At 38.8% G+C, this 24,327-nt stretch overlaps 1 protein-coding gene across 2 annotated transcripts in view; it reads left to right on the top strand.

Moving 5' to 3' along the window:
* The window catches only part of NPAS3 (neuronal PAS domain protein 3), an 849,973-nt gene that overhangs the window by 109,124 nt on the left and 716,522 nt on the right, over positions 1-24,327 (top strand). For both annotated transcript variants that reach the window (XM_047074637.1, XM_047074638.1), the window contains exon 2: positions 1,137-1,226. In XM_047074637.1, coding sequence (XP_046930593.1) covers positions 1,137-1,226 — 90 coding nt within the window. The remainder of the gene's footprint in view (positions 1-1,136; positions 1,227-24,327) is intronic.

Genomic DNA, 24,327 nt, shown 5'->3' on the forward strand with positions numbered 1-24,327 from the left:
ATACATTTAAATAATATCTTAGGAATGCATCTAAATAAAGTTCTAAAATAGAACTTAAATTTTTAAAAGTATTAGCACTAGATATATTGGGCCTTATGAAATATTAAGTAATTTAATATTCCACTCCACAGAAATTGGAAACACAGTCATCTGAGTTTTCACACACACACAAAACCACGAACCCATTATATATTTTAATCAATAATTAAGAAGATATTAAATATATATGCTTAAGGATTAAATATTATATTACCTTTTCTGGTGGAGTGGTATTATAATGAAAGGCTTTGTACTTACCGATATTGTGTATTGATTACATTCCTTTCCTCCATAATACGATGTGATAGAGTCCTTAAATACTTTTCTTCCCTGAATTGAGAAATTTTCATTTGAAGGAAATGGTCAGAAACCTCACAGCATTTTTATGTCTATATAATGCAGGGAGTCTCAGATGAATTTATATGCTTAAGTAATACAGATGAAAATTGTATCAGCCTTTTTCCCCTTTTTGCCTTAACTGCCAAGAAACCTGGAGCCACTGTAATCAGCGCATCTCAGGTGCCTGTTAACATCTAACCTGTGCTCCCGACGGTCTCGCTTGTGTTTTCCTCCTTAATTGGGTTTAGTTCTGAAAGCTGTATCATATCCCTTTAGAAGTCAGTAGCATACAAACTCTCTATAAATTGAGTAAAGCTGAAAATATATTCACTTTACTAAGGTTTTATAGCTAATTTACCGTTGCCTACAATCGTAATGCATGATCGAATTAATGACAATCCTGTAACAAAAACACTAATGACATTGGTTTTTAACATTTCCTTTAGAATATAATCATGGGGATTGTAGAGTGAGTTAAGCTTTAGACCTTATGTCTTTCTTTTCTTCCACTTTTATGACTCTGAGATAAAAACTTTTTTTGTTGTTCTCATCAAGAATGAAGTCTTCTGTTTTCTCTGCTGCAGGTTTCTAAAAGTGGAAGTTAATGTTCTAAAATGTATGTACACATTGCAACTATGTATATAGCTCAAAAGCATAAAAAGCAAAAGATATTAAATTTCAACATACTTGTTATCCTGCATTCCGGTCGACTGTAGAGAACCTCTAGTCATGTCTATCTGTTTTTGATGCCTCTACAGAATAACTGCCCAGCATCCTCTGCCCAACCAATCAGAATGTAGGAAAATCTACAGATATGACGGAATCTACTGTGAATCTACCTACCAGAAGTATGTTGAAATCTTTGTGAGTCTTCCTTCTGGCTCGTGCATCAGTGCTTGTGATTGCCAGCTATTCAAAAATATCCTTGTATTGAAACCTTATATTTCTCTCATCTAGTGGGGAAAAAAAAGCCAAACCAAACAAAAACCAACAAAATTTGCCTTTGAAATCAAGACCGAAAAAAATGTTTATACTTTTGAAACTGTGGTCTAAAAGTTTTTTAAAATGACTATATTAATAAAGCTCTTAGGTAAGCTTCTTTATATTGCAATAAACAAGTACTTATATGCAAGAAAATCTCGGCAAAATACATTGCACAGGTGCTACGCATCTTAGGGATTTGAAAGGTGTGTTATGTATAAATTAGCTGTCACTTTTTTTCAATCCTGTAATGGAATGATGAGTTGTAATTTGCATAATCCTTTAAGAAGTCAAATTATACTGTCATGTAGCAGACTTAACATGCTAGCTAAGATTTCAGAGCTTTGCAGCTAATTACTATGTACCTTACAGGACAGTTAAATTGAAGTTGAGTCCTCTGCCTTTGCTGCCATTTGCTTTGTCCATTACTTAACAGAATCTGCACTGTTGGTAATGAGGTGTTGTTACTATCACTGAAGTAAACACTCTGCTCTGGGAAGGAAAGGCATTTTAATGTATCATAGCTTGACTTGTGTTGCTTTTGCTGAGAAGGAAGTTTTTGTTTTGTTTTGTTGTTTTTTAACAATAATCTAAATTGGAGTCTTCCAAAAAGCTTAACACCTAGGCTTTCCATAAAAGTTGTGGAATACTGATTGAAGCAACAGTAACCATTAATTAATTAAGTTATTCTGTAGAAAATAGAAAATAAGGTAAACAGTTACCCTGAAGGCATTAGACTTTCTGGATAGACTTTGCAAGTATACTTCAGTGTGTTTTTTGTCTTCAAACTCTTAACTTCTTTTGTAGTGGAGTTCTGTTATTGAAAAAAAAAATACCCTTTTTTCCTTAAAAATCCTTTTTTGAATACAAGCTGGTGAGTTCTACTTTCATTTACTCCTCTGATTGGTTGTACTGCATTTTCTTTCATGGTTTCCATTTTATAATCAGCAAATTCTGGAGCCAGTGAAGACTGCTCTCTAAAGGGGACATGGAATGGATACTGGATGGAGCTGGGATTCTTCCCTGTATCTTTGCTACTTATTTCTCTCTGGCTTCTTGATATTCTGTTGTCTCGATAGCATTATTCTTTTCATCAGAATTGGTTTCATTATAATGCTAAATTGTTACTTATTATTTTCAAAAAAAATTCTTGTTATCTGTGAGTCATCCTTATTATGGCTCTCGGTGGTCAGGTTCCTGTAATTTGCTCGTGGTTTTGTGGCTTTGTTGTGATTCATGGATACTTTGAAAAAGCCTTTTGCTGTGTAAGAAGGGGGTTCTTTACGGACCATCTGAAAGCAGCAGTTGACTGTTGACCATTCAAGTAATTGGAGGCCAACGGCCAACTGTTGTTTATTTGTAATTAAGCCAATTTCACGTGTCTGAAATTACTATCAGGTTAGGGGCGGAGGCTTGTCAATTTAAAGTTGGGAGCCTGGATGAGGTCTCCAGGAATTCAGCCCACAAAAAGGTTACCCTTCTTACTGTAGGTATTATCTCAAGACCTGGCTTTTTTTTTTTTTTTTTTTTTATAAAGAATTTGTGTTATTTGTAGGCAAGGTAGACACAGTAGGCAGCACAGCTGTGACTGCCAGGGAAAGTCACTAGGGGGATATTCATAACAAGGAAATATTGGCAAATAAATGATGAAGAAGGGGAGGAAATCTCCAAGATGTTAAATTGGAGCACTGTCACTGAGATGATTAATGGTGTTGTGTATTTTAGTGAAGACGCTTATCTGGATTGTCTTGAAACTATAGTGTACATTTAATAGCACCTATAAAAAAGCATGTGGTGCATGAACACATTGAAGAGAAAAGTCCATGGATTCAGCTTTCATTTTCCTGAGTGAGTATTTTCTGCAACTCAGTGTTTGGTTTCTGGTTATTAGAAAGCTGGTCTTAGTGTATGTTATATAGTAGAAGTATGTATATTTTATATAATAGTAATTGGCATTATATAGCTCCTTTTCCAACAGGACTGGAAATGTTCTTTTTTTGTGAAAAAGATGGGTACCTTTTCAACACTGTTGAATATTATCAATAACAGGGAAATGACGATTGCTCGGATTTGCCTCGTCTTCCTGGGTAAATGGGCAGGTTGGTCACAGGGCCACAGAGGATGAAGGACCAAATTTTCGTCAATGATGGGGTCGGTACAGGTTTCTTAAAAATTTCTCTGTCAATTTCGGGTGAAGGGGGGGTTGTCGTGGAAGTGACTCTAGCTTTCACTTGTAAGCCATGACTATCCTGATTCTATGTAATGAATTATCACTTGCCTTGAAGGATCTTTTGTTACTGATGGCAGGTGCATCTTTAGACACTTATTTAACCTTATTGGGCCGCAGTAATTACTACTAGACATCGGGATAGATGTAGACTAATGACCTATAATTGTGTCTTCAACAAGCTTAGTCTATTTCAGCACTGTTTTTCAATTTTGGGACCTCTACCCAAATGGTGGGGTATGAATCCAATTTAGTGGGTCAAGATAAGAATGAAGAAAAAAAGGGAAAAGAATCGAGAGTTTTAGTGCATTCCATATAGGAGAGTGTGTTTTATCTTGAGAGGCTTCTGTTTTTGTTTTATGCGTTTGTGTAAGTGTACATCACATGTGTGTGTGCATGGGGTGGGCCCTGAGGTGAAACATCTCTTAATATGTGTTTTTTATCTAAAAACTGATGGAAAGCTTCTGCAGTACAGTTGGTAGATAAATGTATAAATATAATAATGTACAGGTATTATGTCCTTATGTGCTCAGGATACAGCAGGTTATAAATAAATGGTTGGTGATGTGAAAAGGGTTCGGGAATGAAAAGGCTGTACTATCTGGTCCCTCCTATCAGAATGTGTTAGTGCCGACTTGCATGGGCCCATGAGAATCCATTGTATGTACATATTTCCCATTCTGTGATCCCTGACCTCATGTTAGTAACTGGAAATTGGGCAAAGTATTTGCACTATGGAAATTGGAAAATGCTGCAAATTGGGTGCCCTTCTGTCTGCAACTAGTTGTTAAATATTTACCGGAACATCACTGTTCTTAATCCTTCCCACTGTAATTCTATTGTTTTATAAACTGTGAATTTGCTTCTATTTTAACAGAGGTTTGACTTGAATATTACTGGGAATTATTAAAGTAAATAATTTGAATTATCTTAAAGTACATAGGAATAGAAAATTGTGATTAATTCAAAATGTCTATAATTAAGAATTTTAAAACAATGGCAGTTATCCTAACTTCTTACATTAAGTGCTCATGACGTGGCCAACTGAAAACTTAAAATTGTAATTGGTGATAATGAATTTTTTGGCAAAGGGTAGGAATACAAGATTTTCAAAAACACCATAGTGTTGGGGCAAATTTTGATGAAACTTAAGCACTTTGGTAAGTTCTGAAACTTATAGAACCCATTGTAAGCTGTCTTTGCTGTCTTTGTTCCATTGTAAGCTGTCTTTAAGTTTGTAATCCTATTTCTGGATTTTAGTGAATTCATCTATAAAATAGTTGGTTCGACTGGGAGATGCAACAGTTCTTTCCAATTAAAACAATTGTCTTGTTTCCTGTTTCCCCACAAAGAAATAAAAGCAGTATGGAGGGTCTGATAAAAGACCAGACATCGCCTCCATAGTAACTATGATAACTTTAAACTTGTAAATGAAGGCAAGAAAATGCTTGAGTTGGAAAGGAACTTTTCATGGACATGAGAGGAGTTTTACCACAAAATACGGTGGAAATCACCTGTGTTAATATGTGAATGCAAGAGAAGGGAACTAGAAAGGAACAAACTGAGAAAGGACTTCATAGCCTCCAAGGTGGACAGAGTTCGGCCGTGTGGTTTGTCACGACCATAGCTGTGTGTAAGAACAACTGTTTGACTAAAATTTCGAGAAGACTGCGTCTGGGGAGATGGGAGCTCAAGTGACTAATGTTCCTTGAGCACATGCCAAACTGTTGTGACCACATCTGCAGTACCCATTGTAAACAAAGGGCTTTAACCCAGGGTTCTTAGTCTCCAAATGCAGCCAAGATTGAGAAGGTGTTTGTCACTGATGAGACCAACTAGAGCGGTCACCGAAAGAAGCCATTGGCAAAATGGTGAGGTTTGTCTGTTTTCGGCCTATGCATTCCAAGCCCTTTTACCTCTGAAATTCATTCCACCTGGATACCTGGTTCATGTTTCATGCCCAGGCCCTTCCCCACAGGCATTTTTGTTTGTACCCCTCCTTGCAGATCAGGTGTTGTTAACTGATAATGTTGCTCTTCTTAGGACCCTTTGCATTTTAATAAGCACCTTGCAGTGAAAGAATTCGAGCAAAAAGGGAGTTGCTCTCCAATGGAATAATTTCAGATACCATGACAGGATTGGAGAGATGAATTTCAGGCTAGAAGGTGATGTTTTCTTCCTTTCTTGATGAGACACTCAGAAAGAGGGCATTCTCCTGCTCAGGGTAGTGTTAAGGCTGGCTTTGGCCAAGAGGCATGGGTTTGGAAATGGGGAAAATCCAGACTCAAAAGAGAGAAGGAATTATCATCAAGGTCCAGAAGAGGAGAATGAGTGAAGAAGGAACTCACCAGTCATTATCAGCTATGTTGTGCCAGACAGAGTGCTAACCACTTGCACATGTTATCCCAATTAAGGAGAACAAGACCGGTTCCTTGTCAGGCAGGCTGCTGGGGGGGTGGGGGGGTGGATAGATGGTCACCTGTGTTGATGGGGAGGGAAAGGTCAAGGAAGCTCTAGAAGCAGCAGCAGCAGCAAATTGTTTTGATTGTTTAACCTGACTGATTGATGGCAGTTATACAGCCCCCATCCACCTCCCCCCCACCCCCACCCCCCGGCCCCCGCCCCTCCCCCCCAGCCATTGGAATAATTTATGCCAGTTGTGTTTGGATCAGTAAATAACAAAGAATTGAGGAAAGAGAAATCTACAGTGAACTTCATAAAGAGGTCTAATAGAATCTGCATGTTAAACAGACATTGAACTTTGTAGCAAGAGCTGCTTCAAGCCTTTAAAAATCCAAATGAATTCTGAAATCCACATCATGCCTTTCAGACCTCAGCATGGTTTCTGGTGCTTTCTCCCAGTTAATTTTAACATCACACCAATGATTTGGCCTGTAAATGACTTGAAGTGGTGTGTCTGAGGAAACTGGATGGTGTATTATTTAGGGCTAATGCCAGAGTAGCTTAAAAATGAGCTAATTTATTCATTCCTTTAACAACTATATTTTGATCGTCATCCATGGGTCAGGTGCTGTTCTGCATAAAGTGACTTAGAGGTGACTAAGAAAACCTCTGCCCTGCAGAAGCCTAGAAAACTGATGGGAACTAGTAATTGGGATTCTGTGTAAGAGGTGTCTTGAGTGAGAAGTAAAAAGTACAGAAGTGGTGCCATGAAAGGGTCATCCTGTAATAGTGGAGGTGAGCCCTGGGATCTTCATGGTGGAAGGGATTTTGATTTGGGGGAGAGGTGCTTGAGCTAGTGACTGGGGTTAAAAGGTGGGTATTTATGGTGCACTGAGTTGCAAATGATGTTCCTCAGGAGTTGAGGGAATCCTTCCCCTTCCCTCAACAGGAGTTGAGGTTGGAGAAGAAGGGGAAGCAGAGGCATTAGGGTGGACTGCCATCTGGTGAGAGCCTTGGAGGAGTTTTCAGGAAAGGAAGGATGGGACAAGGACTGCAAGGCCAAGGACGGCTCTGGAAGTGGCTCAGACCTGAGACAGGAAATGTGGGAGAGGGGCCCACCGGGTCAGCCTGTCCTCTGAGGTTAGAAACTGAGTTCATGTGGTTTTCATGGAGAGTGGGCAGTCGTGCTGTGTTTGTTAGTTTGAAGTGATTTTTGACTTACAAACATCTTGCATGACTCCAACGGTATGAAATCCAGTTCAGAACCTGTCTACAAATTAATTGCTTTTCCTGGCTTGAGGTGCTCCATATTTTTTTGTATTTTTTTTAATGTTTATTTTTGAGAGTATGAGTGGGGGAGGGGCAGAGGTGGGGGCGGGGGACAGAGTATTGGAAGCAGGCTCTGCACCAACAGCAGAGAGTTTGATGGGGGCTCAAACTCATGAACCATGGGATCATGACCTGAGCTGAAGTCAGATGCTCAGCTGACTGAGCCATTCAGGTGCCCTGAGGTGCTCCATATTTTGTAACTCAAAATAGAGTGGCAGAGAGTAAAAATGGACAGGCACAGGAAGCATGATTTAAAATGAAAGAATATTAATTGGCTTTACCAGAGTGTGTATTTTCATTAGAGAAGTGCCTGCCTAGATTTTTAAAAATAATTGGTTACTGACACACCTGTGATATGTATGAGACCTCCCCCCACCCCCAAACCTGAGAAGAGAAGGCAAAGGTCAAGGTGAGAGGAATAGAGCTACAATGAACCTTTTGTAGGCATGCTGTTGAACTACAGTGTTCTGAATCACTAACGGTGGTTTCAGAGAGACAGGGAGACTCATGTGCTGGTGCCCAGATCTTAAAAATAATACAGCAAACTAAGTTATACATAAACGGTGGTTTTAATAAATTTCCACCTTAACAGCTTATTCTGTGTGTTGAGTGTGTTCTGTGTAGATGTGTCTGGAGTGAATTTTTGGACTCAGTTTATGCACTAGAGTGGAAGAAAGAGGCTTTAATCTTTGTGAGCTAAGTATTTAAGAGATCCAGAAGTCCAGGGGTGCCATCTAGGCACTGGATGGCTCAGTCCATTAAGCATCTGACTCTTGGTATCAGGGTCGTGAGTTCAAACTCCACATTTGGCCTGAAATCTACTTAAAAAAAAAAAAAGAAAGAAAAAGATCCACAGGTCCATGCAGTAATATTTAATCATTGATAGAGGTGGTTAAACCATCTGGAGATGGATCTGAGTTTGATTCTCTCCTCGTAATTATTAGAACTGGGACCATAGGTAAGTTACTTAACTCTCAGAGCTTCTGTCTTCTCAAGTCTGAAATGGGGAAAAAAATGAAAGTTGTCTCAGCTCTTCTGAGAATCAGTGGGCTAATGGCTTGACCGTTTTTAATATTTATAGTAAACTTGGGTACTAGGTATGATTATTACTACCATTTTACAGATGACGGGGTCTTAGAGGGCTGGAACAACTCACTCAAGGTGAAGAAGGTAGGATAGGGTGAAATGTGATTTAGGATCAGCAGCCACATGTGCTCCCCACCCCATTCCCTTGCCTGTTTTTGTACGTAAAGTTTTACTAAGACATGACCATACCCATCCACTTAGGTGTTGTCTGTGACTGCTTTTGTGTTTTAATAACAGAGTTGAGTAGAGACTGGGACCAAATCGCCTACCAAGTCTCAAATGTTTACTGTGTGGCCCTTTACAGGAAATAGTTGACCCCTGCATTGGACCTCAGTCTGTTAGACTATAGAGTCTAGGGTCCACACCACAAAAACACTTAGAATGGTGCTTGGCATATAGTAAGTATGCACTGAATGAGTATCACTTTGTTCCTTATCTAACTTAGGGTACAGCTGTTCATACCAAGGAACTCATGTTGGCAAAATGGAAACAGTAAACATTCTACTTCCAGTAGGAGAAGCCATTATGTCTGTGGAAATAGTGAATTACTAAAGGAACACTTTGTGAATTTTGTGTTCTATTTTCCACTTATTACTATGTTTTATATAATGAAGAAAGAATTTATTTCTTCATAGCATTCAAAGTATAATATGTCATTGAAGGGAATAATTGTGAACTTGAGTGAATATTCAGAATCTGTTAAATTAACCTCATACCCAAGGAAATTTCATGTTCTTGAGAAATGTAAGAACATTTTTGTTGATGAAAACTGCATAAAAATAGTGTAGAAATGCCACTTGTGGTATTATGACCTGTTGATCAAAAATATGTATAAGCAGTGTGTCTAGAGCAGGAAAAAATGAAAAGGGTTTATCCCTTTTAATGAAAAGATTTAAAATTATCATACCTTTTCTAATAGTCTTCCTCACAAGAGGGGGAGGAGATGATGGTTTCAGCTTGACCCTGCTCCATTTTATTTCCATGCATTTGTCTATTACGGATTCTGGGAGCTCCTTGTCCTCTGCTAAGTAAATGCCCTCAGGTTTGTGTTACTGTGTTGCTTAGAGAGCACACCATGTGTCCAGTCAAGTTGTATTGAGGGGATAATCTTGGAATTTTCTTTGACTAAGCCCAGGGCCATGGCTCTGTGTTGATGAATGGGAGATTCCTTCATTGGGTTCATTGTTTTCTCTTGGAATAGCTCTTGTTTGAATAAAATTGCAATACATTTTTTATCCTGGAACATCTGGAAAGTGCAGATAAATAGAAAGGAGAATGTGAATGTCTTTTGTAATTGTACCACCCACAGATAGCCAATGTTAACAACTTGGTGTGGATCACTATACAGAACTGTATGTTGATATGCATGTCATCTTGGATACATTTGTATCTACATACATGAGCATTTTTCTTGGGGATTCCTCCCTAGATTGTCTCAGCTGGGAAACTTCTGGGGCCAAGCATTCTAACTTGTCCACAAACAGCTTATCTAAGGGAAGCTGGAAGCTGTATATGTTCACCTTCCACATAGAAACCATGTTCTGTAGGGATCTCCTTTCATGACTTTTTTTTTCCGGTTGTAGTTTGTATCTTCCTGCTGAACGTGTATCACTTTATTGTTGGGGGAATTGAAATTCTTTTTCTTGGGGGGAAGACACACACACAGGAGAACTCCAGCAAGAGCTAGTGATATTAGTGGCATTAATGACAGATTTTTAGCAGAAAAATCTTTCCCTACCGCCTAATTTTGTAAAAATCTAGTTTGCAGAACTATTTGTAACTTACAGGATGAAGCTGACGGTGAGAAGGGTGTGTAGTGGGTTATAGTAACAAGGCCTTTTAAGATCAGAACATGTACATGGATGAGAAGTAACTGCTGGGTGCTGAGGTGGAGTTTTCTGGTCATTTATCAACTCCTTTTCTCACATGCTCCATCTCCTGCATCATTCTCTAAAGTACTTATAAACAAGAGCTCTATTTACTTTGTAGAGCATTGAGATATTTTGATCTAGTTTTCAAAGCAGAGAGAAGTCTGGGTCCTGGGAGGATTTTGGTTCAATGACCAGCATGTAAGGAAATCATTTTTAGGTTATTTCTTCCTTGTCAAACTTGAGACCTTTGTGATTCACTTAGTAGTGTGAGGGTTCTTTGGAATTGACCGCTTGAGATTTATGTGATTAAGTAGACCATCACTGCATCTTACTTAAAACCTAATTGCCCTTCCCTCTCTCCCAGTCCAGTATATAGAATCTCTGTAATACATAAGAAAAGCAGTAGTGATTATATAGAGAGCCTCACTCTTTGCCTTTTTTCTTACTTGGTACCAGTTGAAGAGAGTTCTGTTTCTTTTTTCTTTAAAAAAATTTTTTTTTCATTATTAGGTTTATTTTGAGAGCGAGAGAGTGAGAGAGAGCGAGTAGGGGAGGGGCAGAGAGAGAGGGAGATACAGAATCCGAAGCAAGGCTCCAGGATCTGAGCTGTGGGCACAGAACCCGACGCAGGGCTTGAACCCACGAGTGTGAAATCATAACCTGAGTCGAAGTCGGTCACTTAACCGACTGAGCCACCCAGGCGCCCCAAGGAGAATCCTGTTTCCTTCACAAGCAGCTGTCATCAGTAGAATTTCAACCAACCTAGGCTTTCATAACAGCATCATTTTCTTGACCACTGCCTGTCAGGGGTCCTCCGTGTGAATCACAGTCAATTGCATGTCTTGGCCTTGAAGCCAGGAGGTACCTGGTCTTCTTCTTGATGATTCTCCTGTACCATTTTTAACTCCACTAAGAAAGCTGTTTTAGGAGTACAATTGACTGTATGGGTCAGTCAGGAACGGAGCCTCCTATCTAACGTGTTGTAGACACCAGCTGGATTTCCTGGAGAAGAACACATTTACAGAAACTACAGGAAGGTCTTGGCTCACTTCCAGGGAAGGAGTATGCTTTTCTAGGGACTACCTAATTATAATAGCGGATTCTCATCCCCCTGGAGAAATTCATCAGGTGTCTTAAGTCTTAATAACTATGAAAGCAGTGACCTTCATGTCACGGTGTTTTTACAGGGAGAGGTTTGGAGACCCATTCAGTAGGGAGGAGGGTGGAGGGTAGGGGGATTTCTTGAGCGCTTGTAAAATTGAGGATCAATAAATTCATCTGATAGCAAGACTGTTTACCCTCTTTGCTCAATGCTGTTTTTAGGAGCTAGTAACAAATTTATGAGGGTGGTAGGAATAAAGAAAGCTGACTTTTTAAAAAAAAATTTATTGTACTTGAGTAATGTCTTGGGGGAAGGCAAGACTGGAAAACTTAAATTATGGGCCAGCAGATTTTAAGTAGAATACATTTTTACAAGGATCTAGTGGCAAGTTTGGTTGACTGGCACTACATACATCTTTATTGGCTCTCTTAAGGAGAAGTTTGCCAGACACAAACGATTGGCTCTGAGCTATAGAGAAAAAAGGGAATGAATACAGCTGCTTTTATTCTTCCATCCACAGGAAATATTCGTGGATGCTGAGGTTTTACGTTATGGGGCAAAACTGGTCCTTATGGGGACAACAGAAATTTGAGCTCTTGACCATGAAGTTTGGGTCCAACTTTACCATTCATGTTTCTGTGTTGGCTGGTTTTCCATATGCAGTGAGATACATGAGGCTGAAGTCGGCACACCAATTGTGGTGTTCTTTGGCCTCTAGACATTGCTATAATGGACCTCCACATCCGTACTGGAAAATAAGTAGGTAATACACTCATTTGGCATGTGAGAAGATGAAGGCTCAGAGATTACGCAGGTTGTCCAACTGACACAACTAATAAGGTTTAATCTGGTAACTATTTATAGCAGACCAGTGCAGTGTGGTCCAGCAGTTTATCCACTTTCAACTGGATAATGTTGCCCCTTGGAGCAGGAGGATACTTGACCTCAAAAAAGAAAAACAACCAAAACCAAAAACATAACCCTCCACCTTCTGTTCAAGGGTAGTCTATTGAAATCTATTTCTGTAAAAAAAAAAAAAAAAAAAAAAAACCCTGAGAAACTGAAAGCCTTCCCTAAAGAGGAGGGTAAGTTTATTATATTTGAACGCTAGTTATTTAGTGTCCTTTATATGCAAAGCCAGTTGTGTCTGCCCTTTAGAAATTTCATCTGTTGTTACACTGCAGTTATCCTAGAAGTGGATGAATCTCCAGTCCTACCTCTTTGCCAACTCGAATTTTAGATTTCCAAACTACTTGAGGTTTCTGCTTGTGATTTGCTTTACATCAACTGCCACATGTAATGACCAACAAATTTGCAAGAACTTCAAAGAAAATTCCCAATTAATCCTTAAGGCAACCCAGTGAATTGTTTTATCTCTATTTTTTTTTTATCGAAAAACCCAACAAACAAAAAACCTTTGGATCTTACAGCTTTAATGATGTGAAGGCTCTCCTCCAGCTGCCGTGTGATGTGGCCCACCTGCAGAGTGACCCTTCCTCCTCCCCCATTCTGAAGCTCTTTGCTGGACTGCGCAGCTATGCCCCCAGAACAGAGCTCCGTATCTTACCTAGAATGATCTCGTACGCTGCACTTTTGCTTCATCTTAATTTCTGTAGTCATTTGGGCTTGCTTTTGGACTCCTCTTCCATTCTGCCTCTCTTGTCAAATACCCTGTTTGTAGCATGATTTCTTTTGTAAAGACTTACCTTCTATTCTCATCTCCCTGACCTGAGTTATTATTTTATGCCTAGATTGTTACAGTCTACTGTTTAGTCTTGTCTCCTATCTCCTTCAGTTTAAGTAAAATGCTGCAGGCCCACTGTATACAAAATGCCATGCAAGGGAATACAAAAATATCTTTCTGGGCTACCCGTAGCTACCAGATTAAAATATTTGTAACATGGTTCCTAGCTCAAAGTCATCAGCAGCTCATTCTTAGGGCTCGGTGTTGGCAATCTTAGCTTCGTGTTCAAGACCCTCTAGTCTTGATCTGGGCTGCCGCCCCATCTATCCCCAACCAAGATACCCCTCAATGGAAGCTCTCTCTGCTTCTGTGAAACGTGTTCACTTACTCTTGTTAGGCACAACACACACTGCCTCTTGGCTTTAGCTTTATCCCCAGGGTTTCTCTCGTGTCTTAATTCAACATATGGATGGGGTACCTTAAATAACCAGGAACTATTGGGGCGCTTGGGTGGCTCAGTCAGTTAAGCGTCTGACTTTGGCTCAGGTCATGATCTCATGGTTCCTGAGTTCGAGCCCTGCATCAGGCTCTGTGCTGGCAGCATGGAGCCTGGAGCTTGCTTCAGATCCTGTGTCTCCCCCTTTCTCTCTCTGCCCCTTCACCACTCATGCTTTATCTCCCTGTGTCTCTGTGTCAAAAATAAACATTTAAAAATTAAAAAAAAAAATTTAACCAGGACTATTGTGTGGGATATATAGTGAACTAAGACCGAAATCTCAGCCGTGAAAGTTGGAGGGCATTGGAGACAGGCAGTGAACAGCAGACGTTACAAACGAAACAAATCATGTTGTCTGTTCTGTGGCAGTAGTTGTGTGCAACAAAAACAGAGAAGGGTAAGAGGGAATTAGGACTGTTGGGATGCACCCAATGTTTATAGCAACAGTATCAACAATAGCCAATTTATGGAAAGAGCCCAAATGTCTATTGACTGATGAACGGATTAAAAAAAAAAGTGGCATAAATACACAATGGAATATTATTTGGCCATCAAAAAGAGTAAAATCTTGCCATTAGCAATGATAAGGATGGAGCTAGAGTGTATTATGCTAAGCGAAATAAGTCCGGGCAGAGGAGAGCTAATACCATATGATTTCACTCGTGGAATCTAAGAAAACAGGTGAACCTAGGGAAAAGAGGAAAAGAAAGGAAAGCAAACCATAAGAGACTTGTAAAGAGAACAAACTGAGGATTGCAGGAGAGAGATGGGTGGAGGATGGGCTAAATGGGTGAGGGGCATTAAGGAGAACACTTGTGATGAGCATTGGGTGTTGTTTGTAAGCGATAAGTCGCTAAATTCTATACCTGAAACCAATTTTACGACATATGTTAACTAACAATTGCAATAAAACTTGGGAAAAAAAAGTGCTGGGTGGAGATGGGTCAGTTAGGGTTTCATGTAGGTACAGCCCCATTTAAAAAGATGACATTTGAGTAAAGACTCCTAGGAAGTGAGCGAGTTAGGCATCCAGATAGCAGCAGGGGAAATACTCCAGGCAGAGGGAGCACCTGCCAGAAAGGCTCTGAAGCTGAAGAGGTTTTGCTGCTTACAAAGAATGCGGGGGGGACTCGTGCAGTGGGTGGGAATGAATAGGGACTGCAGCTGGAGATTGAGGAGAGAGGCCAGCACACAGAACCCTGGCAGGCCAGGCTTTTAGTCCACTTGAAATGGGGTCATGAGAGGATGTTTGACGTGAGGAGCAATGGAGTCTGACCGAAGTTTTCGAATGATTCTGGCTGCTAGTTGAGTACATGCTTCAGGGGGACGTGGGTGGAAGGGGAGAGCCTAATTCCGAGACTACTATGGTCCGGACAGTGGTTGGTTGACACTCAGGGTTTGGAAGTGGCGATGGTGAGAAGAATTTGGATTGCGATGTATTTTGAAGAAAGAGCCAACAGGATTTCCTGATGGAGTGGATTGAGAGGGGATATGAAAGAAGAAAGTCAATATTAAACCTGAGATTCAATTCTAATGCATCATTTACTCTGTATCACACGTGTGGTGGCGTTCAATGGTATGTATGCAAATAAATACCTTTTAGGAACTCGTAAACTGAAAGAGGAGGCAGGTCATAAACTTACAAGTAAAAGGATAAAACAGTGTCTGTGGATGGATACCTTAATAAGATTGCAAGTTCCTTAAGATAGTGATTCATTTATCACTCCACAAACCTTTTTAAGGTTCTTACTCGAGGCCAGTGGTTGTCTCACCCTCTCAACAGTGCTAAATGGAATTAGAGGCAGCTTCAGTGCAGTGGGTAAGTACACAGGCTCTAATGGAGAGTGAGGTACTCAAACCTTGGTTGAGTCATTTATTTGCTGAGGGAGCTTGAACAAGTGACATAAACTCTCTGGTCCCTATTTTTCTCCTCTGGGACTTGGTAATAATCTCTCTCATGGGGTTTATTGCAGGAGTAAATGCCCCAATACATGTAAAGTACTTCTAATAATGCCTGGCATATACTAAATGTTCAGATAGTGTTTATCATTCCTAAGTGAGCATTTAGGAAAAATTAGGTAAAAGAGGATTACCATTTTGAGCAACTGTCCTTCCTTAAACCCCATGTTCAAAACCTGCCAAGCTGAATGGATAATAAATGTGAAGAATAAGATCTCCTAGTAAGCCTTGCTTTCTAGCAGATAGTACAAATAACCGGAGAGAATTGCGTTACGATCAGTCCGATACCTGCCTCTCTTTAGAGGTGGATATGGAGGCTGGTCAGCGTCCCCTCCGGGTACGTTTGATTGACAGACTGGCAACCAGTATTTAAATACCTAACACATAAAAAGATCAATGCTTTCTTATTATTTTGTAGCTTAAAATGTTGAATGTGTATTAAAATGAGAAAAATAATTTTCAGAACAGATATGACTTTCCTAGTACATAAAAGCAAGGAGATCACATCAAGAAGGGAATATTATTTTTTTGCCCCAATACAGGAAATTACTATTTTTCCCTCCATGTTTATATTTTGATACCTAATATCTCCTTTCTTTTCTTTCTTCTTCTTCTTCTTCCTTTTTTTTTTTTTTATTTCTCACGTGGTGGTCTTCCTTTCATCCCTGTTACTATCTGCAACTAATTGGGCTTCCAAGTTCAGGAAGTAGCAGTGTGTTTTTACCTTGAAACTCGTGCAGACATCTTCAGTGTCAGAGGTGGTTTGAAGAGCAGCTTAATTCTGCTTTCATTGTGCCCGGTACTTCAGTGAGGCACTCAGGTTCTGTTTGAGCTCGGTATTTCTGATCCCATTCTATACATTGTAGATGGCGATGCAGACAGTGGCTGTCAATGAGTAACAGGTAAATATTGAACAGGGAAGCCCTTTTGATTAACTTTGTGGATCATTATTTGAAAGTAGCTTGCAGTCAGAACAGCTCCATCACTCATGATCATAGCACATGGCATGGAGGTCAGAGCATCACGCTGCTGGTTGGAAAGCTGAGGTTGCATTCTTTGTTATGTACCTGGTCCTGCATGCATGCGGTGCTTGAGTAGGCACAACTCTCCAGTGAGCAAAATGGGGAGGATTTAGCACAGTAGGAACACAAGGATATTATGATAAAGCACGGAATAGTCCAGACAGACTTTGTGCTATGTGGATATAGATACATTAAAGCACATTTACAATTTTTTGAACTTTAATTTTTGAAGCTTGACTTTTTATACAGATTCAGAAATTGTTGAGCATGGAATCTAGACCATTATGGCAGGCTGAAAGTGAACTTTTGGTTTTGCTAGTTTATGCCAAAAAGTAATTTGAACGTTTCTTTACTTCTCAAAATTTAGTTGATATCACCTAATGGGCAAAGCTGCTCTCAGGACAGATTTACTCAGAAGATTGTTCAGTAATCGATCGCCTGTTCAGTGATTCCGATCTAGCTGTTGAACCTCATGGTATATTAATGATTTATCACCACTCGAAACAATAACATTATCATTATTAATATTTTTGAGCTCCCACCAAAGAATATTCATGCTACTTGGTAAAAAGACATCGCTATTTTTACTCAATCCTATCTATCTGCTCTCAAAATTTGGGGTCAACACTAACATGGTGATTAAAAGAGAGACCACGATTAGTTTGTTCACACATCTTCAGGAAAGGCCTAATTCAGTGGTCAAACAGGCCAGTCTAAAATGTTTTCAGAAGGCTACCATTTTCTAGTAATTCTTTGAATTGAGTCTTTCAATCATGTCCAGCTATATACGTATTCAGAAAACTAAGATCATTAAAACAACCAATGACAACAATGCAAATGTATCTCCTTCTTACCCTTATTCTAGAGCAGTAGTTAAAAGTAGGCATTTTATGACATTTTAAATGTATAATCCGGCATTTTAAATTTGCTTCATTAAATGGATTAATGCCCCTGTTACTTACTGTTTAACATGTATGAACCACAAAAGTGACAAAATGTATGTAAACTAGAAGATAATTTTATTCTGAAAATCCTTTGAATAAGAAGTACAATATAAAGTGGTTATGCTAACTAGAAATGTAAACTGCATGTTATCACATTTCTGAGGAAGGGGTTCTATGTTGGTATCATTAAAAGTATTTTAATTCTGATTTTATTATTCAAGATTTTATTTTTAACTTCTCTCTACACCCAACGTGGGGCTCGAACGTACAACCCCGATGAAGAGTTGTATGCTGTACTGACTGAGCCGGCCAAGTGCCCCTCCATTCTTCTTTTCAATAAACCATGGAAAATATTAATATTCTTGCTCTTTAACTGTACTGTTTTGGACTGATTGAGAGTCCCTGTCTTCCCACCTCCCAACCTCTGCCTCACAAAGGAAAGAACTTAAAATTTCATGTAGAAAATAGCTTTAGTTAGGCCAGTATTATTTACAAAGTAATGTGATAGAAACCATGTCTTATATTTTTGAAATCTAAATAAACTTATCACGTACATGCAAAATACACGATAAATGAAAAATCGAACTTACAATATGTGGTATTTCTTGGCAACAGGAATACAGTGCATGCCTGTGCTGTTGAAAGAGAAGTAATGTGTTACTGTATCTGTCTTTTTCTCCAGGGTACCCAGGATCTAATTTGGTTAGGTTCCCAGTGAATATGTGGTAGGTGGTCCCATCCTAACCCGCACCACAAAACTAGAAAATTCAGTTCTAAACAAAGATTTGTAATAGCAGGGGATGCTGTGGGTCAGGGAAGAATTGGCATGGCCATGTGGAAATGTGTGCACATGGCATGGTTATCTAGCATAGCCAGGACTTTTAGGCCTTTCGTTTCCTTGAAATTAATAGGTAGCGAATTCAACATTTAGTCTTTGTCTTTCTGGGGCAGGAAACTTGGCACATACTAATTTGTGTAGACTTGTGACACATACTATAAGGGAAAATACATACAAAGAAAAAATGTATATATAAATACATGTCTTTGAATATTAAAAATTTCCTAGTCTCTACAACTTGGAAATTTTTATGTTTATATCCCAATAGGAGATAGAATGTATTAGATAAGAATTAAATGATGGTGACATCATTACTGGCTTTTAATTCCTTTTTAATTATTAGAAAACTTGGTAATGTTTGGGGAAAATGGAATATATTGGGCTAGGATGTGGTGGCTTTGAAAGTTAATTGGCTCCATCCAAGAAAAACTATTTATCCTCTTTTTGTGAAAAACTGTAGACTTTACCTAATCTCAAGGAAGTTTCAGGCCATCGGGGAATCTAAGATAGATGATTCGCTGATTTGACAATTACTGAATACCTACTAAGTGACGGGCATTGTTCTCGGCCCTAGGTATTCTGTGGTAAACAGGACATCCGAAGTTGCTACAGCATAGAGTTTATACTCCACTGCGAAGGGCAGAAAATACGGAGAGGAATATATAATCTTAAAAAAGGTAGTGCTCTATAGTAGGAAAGAAATGAAATCAGGGCAAGGAGATGGAACATGTCAAGTGCTTTTGTAACCAGACAAGCCATGTTAAGTACCTTAAGAATGATGTAAATGTTTCTGTTCTCTGCAGGTATGGACAACCAAGTCCATTTATGGCTGTAGTGAATCGGGGAACTCTTGTTGGGGTAGATGGAACTTAGGCTGGCCCTTGATGGATGGGAATGAATAAGCCATGTTTGTATCTGACAGAGGATGGAAATAAGAGTTTCTACTAAAGACTGACTAGAAATAAGGGGTAAGACTGATGGGACCTTGAAGATAGAAACTTGGGTTTGATATTTTATATGGTTTTGGTATACTGAAGAGTAGTGGAGTATGTGAGATTTTTCTACCTTTGCATTTGCATGGAGTGGATAAGAGAGGCCATCTGACAGGCTTTTGGGATAATCAAAAAATGAGAAGACGATACAGATTTTCTCTTTCCACAGGCATGGACTATTTCAAGGTTTATTTGAGGGCTACTGTGTGAATATGGGGTTGAGTGGAGGGATCATGTGATTTCCTGACTCCAGGTGTTTTGCAGATCTGAAAGTTTGAGAGTCCCTGTTCAAGGTCCAATATGTTGGCTGTCATCTACATGATGACCTACATTCTTCAACAGGATTCACTCAGGAGATACTTATTAAAACTAAATGTATTGGCAGTGCACCAAGAGGAACTCATGAGATGAGAAACATTTGGGGGCATGAATAGACAACCCAGAATAGTTGGATTGTATAGGAGATTAATTATTATAAATTAAATGGAGGCCATTTCTTATATTTGACTGTACAAGAAACAAATATATGTTAAGATTCTAGGATAGGAGTGGGTGACATAAACTAGTGATCAGCAAATAATGACCTTCAGCTCTGTTCGTTGGTAAATACTAGTGGTGAATCAAGATGCCAATCAAACATGGAACAGGTGCATGTTGCAGAGGACAATGCAGGAATGACCTATCATTTCTTAAGCCTCAGTCAATACCCGAGAAGGACTGTATATACATGTTTGCTAATGGCACAAGTAACTTCTGTGATGATTATTAATTTTTTGACAGCCACCATATTGAGGGGAGGTTTGCATACATACTTCTGATCTGTTATGAACTTCAAAATTCACACCCTTAGTGATTCATACCTCCATCTAGGTAAACAATTAGAGATGGGAAAAAATCCCATGTAATCATAATTTCCTTAGAATTTAAACAGGAAATATTTTTTGCCTCAGTAGGTAGGCCTCTGTTGAGATGTTGTATCGTGCAAGACAAGGGTTTTCACCTTTTAAATCCTCAGAGTACATTAATTATTGCAACACTAGAATTTCAGAGCTCCGTTGTTAGAGAATTTTGACAGTAGTTCTTGTGCACTGGTTTTTGTGGGAATTTTTAACTATTTTAAGATTTGGTGTACTTAATGCTACAGATGATAGTTGATTGCTACAAGTATCTGGACTACGAGGATCTTCATGTTCAGATGACTTTTTTAAATTTTATTTATTATGAGAGAGTGAGAGAAAGCATGAGCAAATGGAGCAGGGTGGGGCAGAGAGAGAATCTCAAGCTGGCTCTGTGCTGTCAGCCCAGAGCCCTACATGAGGCTTGATCCCACAACCCTGAATCATGACCTGAACAGAAATCCAAGAGTCAGACACTTGAGTGACTGAGCCACCCAGGTGCCCCTATGTGTTTTGATGACTTTGAAGAATATGAGCATGAATATCCTGTACGGGAAGCTGACTCTTTCATTAGCATATGTTAAGCAACTTAACGTGCATCATTTGGAAACCTTTTAATTCCTTTTTTTGGAGATCCTATTTTCTTTTTTAAGTTCATAGATCTGGTTATATCATTAAAGGTTGCCACGTCCTTTGTTTGAAGCTGTGTGCTTGCTATCTTCTCTCCTTACCTCAGCTCATGAAGCTGATTTCACCTGGTAGAATCAGTGAGCTCCTTTCTCCTGGTTGAACCTGCCACAGTCTCTTGGTCCACCTGCCTGTCACGGCAGGGGGCCAGGGCACATTTTGATACTAGCTTCTCTTTGTGAACAGATGCAGAACTTCAACTTTAGTGCTAAACATTGGCCTCTGAGCTGGCACAAAGGGAGAAGTACAACACTAAGTTAATTTAACTCAAAATACTTGTTTTAGGGAGGCATTTATTTATTGAATGTTAATTGATAATTCAGTATACCTTCAATAAACTGTATTTGCACAGTCCATAAGAATCTGTATTTTGTTTGAGTTCTAACATTTTAAGATTTGGTTTTTTACTTTAATTGGTAGAAATAGATTGAGTTGTTACATTCAGTTTTTAAATCGTTCATAATTCTATGTGTTTGTTTCTGTAACAATAAGAATTGGTCCTTAAAAATCCACAGCCAGTGAAACAAGCACTTTCTTGGTAAGTAATAAACATTTTCACTTTTTCTGCAATAATTGCTCCCTTAGACTTGAAATGTCATTAGTTAAAAACAAAAACCTGTGACCTTGTTTATCACCTCTCCCTCAGTCCTCCCTAAAAAGCTCTCTCTAATCCCTAAAAACCTAAAACACAAGGGTCTTTGTCTTCTATCATCATACAATTTAAAATGAATAGAGAGGTTGGTAAGCAAAAATGAGACCCTACATTGCCAGGCAAAAAGTACAAATTTGTAGAGTTTCATGAAGTAGTTCATGGGAAATCGGCATTAGCAAGTAGAGAGCCCCTGTGCTGAAAAGCCACTTGGATCCCTTGAGCTGGAGAATTTTCTTTTCCCATAGGTACCATGTTAGCAATTACATCAAGAAGAGTACAGACTTCTTGTTAGTTGAAAAATGGAGATGGGAATCATTTACCATGTTATTTTATGGTATTTGTTAACAATATTTACCTTCCTAAATTGATTCAGCATAATCCTTACTGTGGCTCTCCTTCATTTCTGGAAGACATATAGATAATGTGGTACTTTTATAAAGCCTTACATGGCACTGAAAAACCGATTTTTGCTTGAGCTCAGCAGAGCAGTAAGATTATATTAACATAGACTTTGGAACATTTGAGTTCCCATAGGGTACAGAGTGTGTCTGATATGACAAGACTTGCCTTCAACAGTTGTTTTAACAAGATATCCTTCATATACAATATACTGAGCTGAAAGGCATAACTGAGTAATGTTAGCAAGAAACACTGTTGGCAAAATTCTTGACTTTCATCTTTATCTGATTAATCCAGAGCAGTATTACTTACAAAAAAGTATTTTCAACTGAATATATATGACAGATATTTATTTCCTAAATGTCTATAACTTTACAAGAACTATTTTTGGTGTGTGTGTGTGTGTGTGTGTGTGTGTGTCCCCCCCCCCCCCCAGCAAAGTTCTTATACATGCATTTCAGTGTACCAACAGAGCTATCCAGGACTTTGGATGTCTAGTATAAAAAGGCTTGTTGCTGTTCATTCATGAAATAACCATTTGTGAGCACCTAGTAAGTGTGAAACACTAGAAGATACAACAGCAGGTGAAGAAGGCAAGGGTGTGAGGTCTTTCAGTAGTGAAATTGCTGCAGGTAAGAAGCAAATGGACTAATGACAGAATATATAAGAAGGGAATAAGTGTCATAGGGAGGACAATAAATAGAATGTGGGTTCAGGAGTCCCAGAGATGGGCGTGGGGTTTGCAATTTTAAATAGGGGTGGCCAGAAAAGGGTTCACTGTGAAGGTGACAAATGAACAAAATTTGGAAGGAGGTGCTGGAGCAAGCTGTGTGTGTACCCTTGATCGATCATTTGGGAATATATTCGTCTGGGTCAGCTGACTGCATTGCTGATGATCACTGTGTCCAGGGATGCTTTTATGGCCTGTATTTAAATGTTCTCTCTGATCCCTTACTTTCTATTTTATTTTGTTCTACTTTCTTTACAGGAAAAAAAAAACGTATTCTAGAGAGCATTGAGCTCATTGGATAAAAGGTGCTGGGATTTTTTAAAAAGCAAGCATAAATCAAGCTTCCATAAAAATCTCAAATTACACCTTATCAAGTTGTTTTTTGTAAATGTTTAAAAGTGTAAAAGAAAGCTTTTCCACTCTAAAAATGGTATTTTTACTAATTTACTAATTAACACTTTCTTCCGCTTAGCACTTTGAAGATCTGATTTAATGACAGTTTCTAGTACTTAAATAGTGTTTTAAAGTGAATCTGTGTTGGGTGGTTCAAAAACATTGCAGTGAGTTTTTTGCCCCTTTTGGCTTCTGTTTATAGGAAATACATCAACCATTTTCACTGCCAGAATCGTCACTGAAAATACATGTAGTTCTGTTACTTGGATGATGGAATTATGACTAATCGGGGAAATATTAGATGCACATTTGCTTTACAATCCCAAGGATAGACCTAATTGAACACTCTTTCCTTAGTAATGTGCACATAGTTCTGATTTGGCTCTGGACTTACAAATAAAATGAAAGAAGCACCACTTCTCTGCATTCAGAGTTTGGAGACTGTGTTGAAATTTGTTCCCCAAATACTGAGATGATCTCTCCTCTGAAGAGGTGCCTATGTTGGTATCTATGGTAATGGTTAATCAATTTAGAGTCATTTGGTAAAGTGCCAGCTAGTGTCCTACCAAAAACTAAAACCATGTGAATGATTTCCAAAAACGAGAGAAAATCAGATAAAAAGCAGAGTAGTTAGGTTTTTATCAGAAGTTTTCTGTTGGAAAGAATCAACCTTTTAGTGACACAATATGATGTAATAATATTAAGTCTATTTATGTTTAAGATGAGGTGGAAGAAATTCTTGTAGAACAAACTCCTGTTTCCCAGTGTTGTTTCCATCCTGGTGGAAGTTACACAGAAATAGGGAGAAATAATTCCTCGTTGACTCAAACGTGCAGTGTCCTATTTCTTAGGTTTCTTAAATAAGTACAATTTGGAGAAAATACTATTTTTAGAGTTAGAATTTCTTAGAGTTTAAATACATTGAATATCAGAAAATAATTGGGAATTACTTAAACCAATATTTCTAATGAATCTTAGGAGACCTCTGGAATTACATTCCCAAATATAAATGAGTAACTGCTCTTTCATTGGTAATATCTGCCTTCTTGGCGGCTTTCAAGCTCCAATTTGCCTGTGCTCGTAATTATGCATGCACATTCAAAAACACAGTACTTGGAGACACTTTAGATTGTTTTCTTCACCTATTGTGGGGTTATTTACACGACTGTTCTTCACTGACTGGAGAAATCGCTATTTATACAGAAAATACTTTCACTGATTACCATGGTTTTTTCCCTCCAAAGCAGAACCGTCTCTC

The sequence above is a fragment of the Lynx rufus genome, unplaced genomic scaffold (genome assembly GCF_022079265.1).
Source record: "Lynx rufus isolate CCGP_SWC_20201006 ecotype Redwood Valley unplaced genomic scaffold, mLynRuf1.p SCAF_13, whole genome shotgun sequence".
NCBI lineage: Eukaryota > Metazoa > Chordata > Mammalia > Carnivora > Felidae > Lynx > Lynx rufus.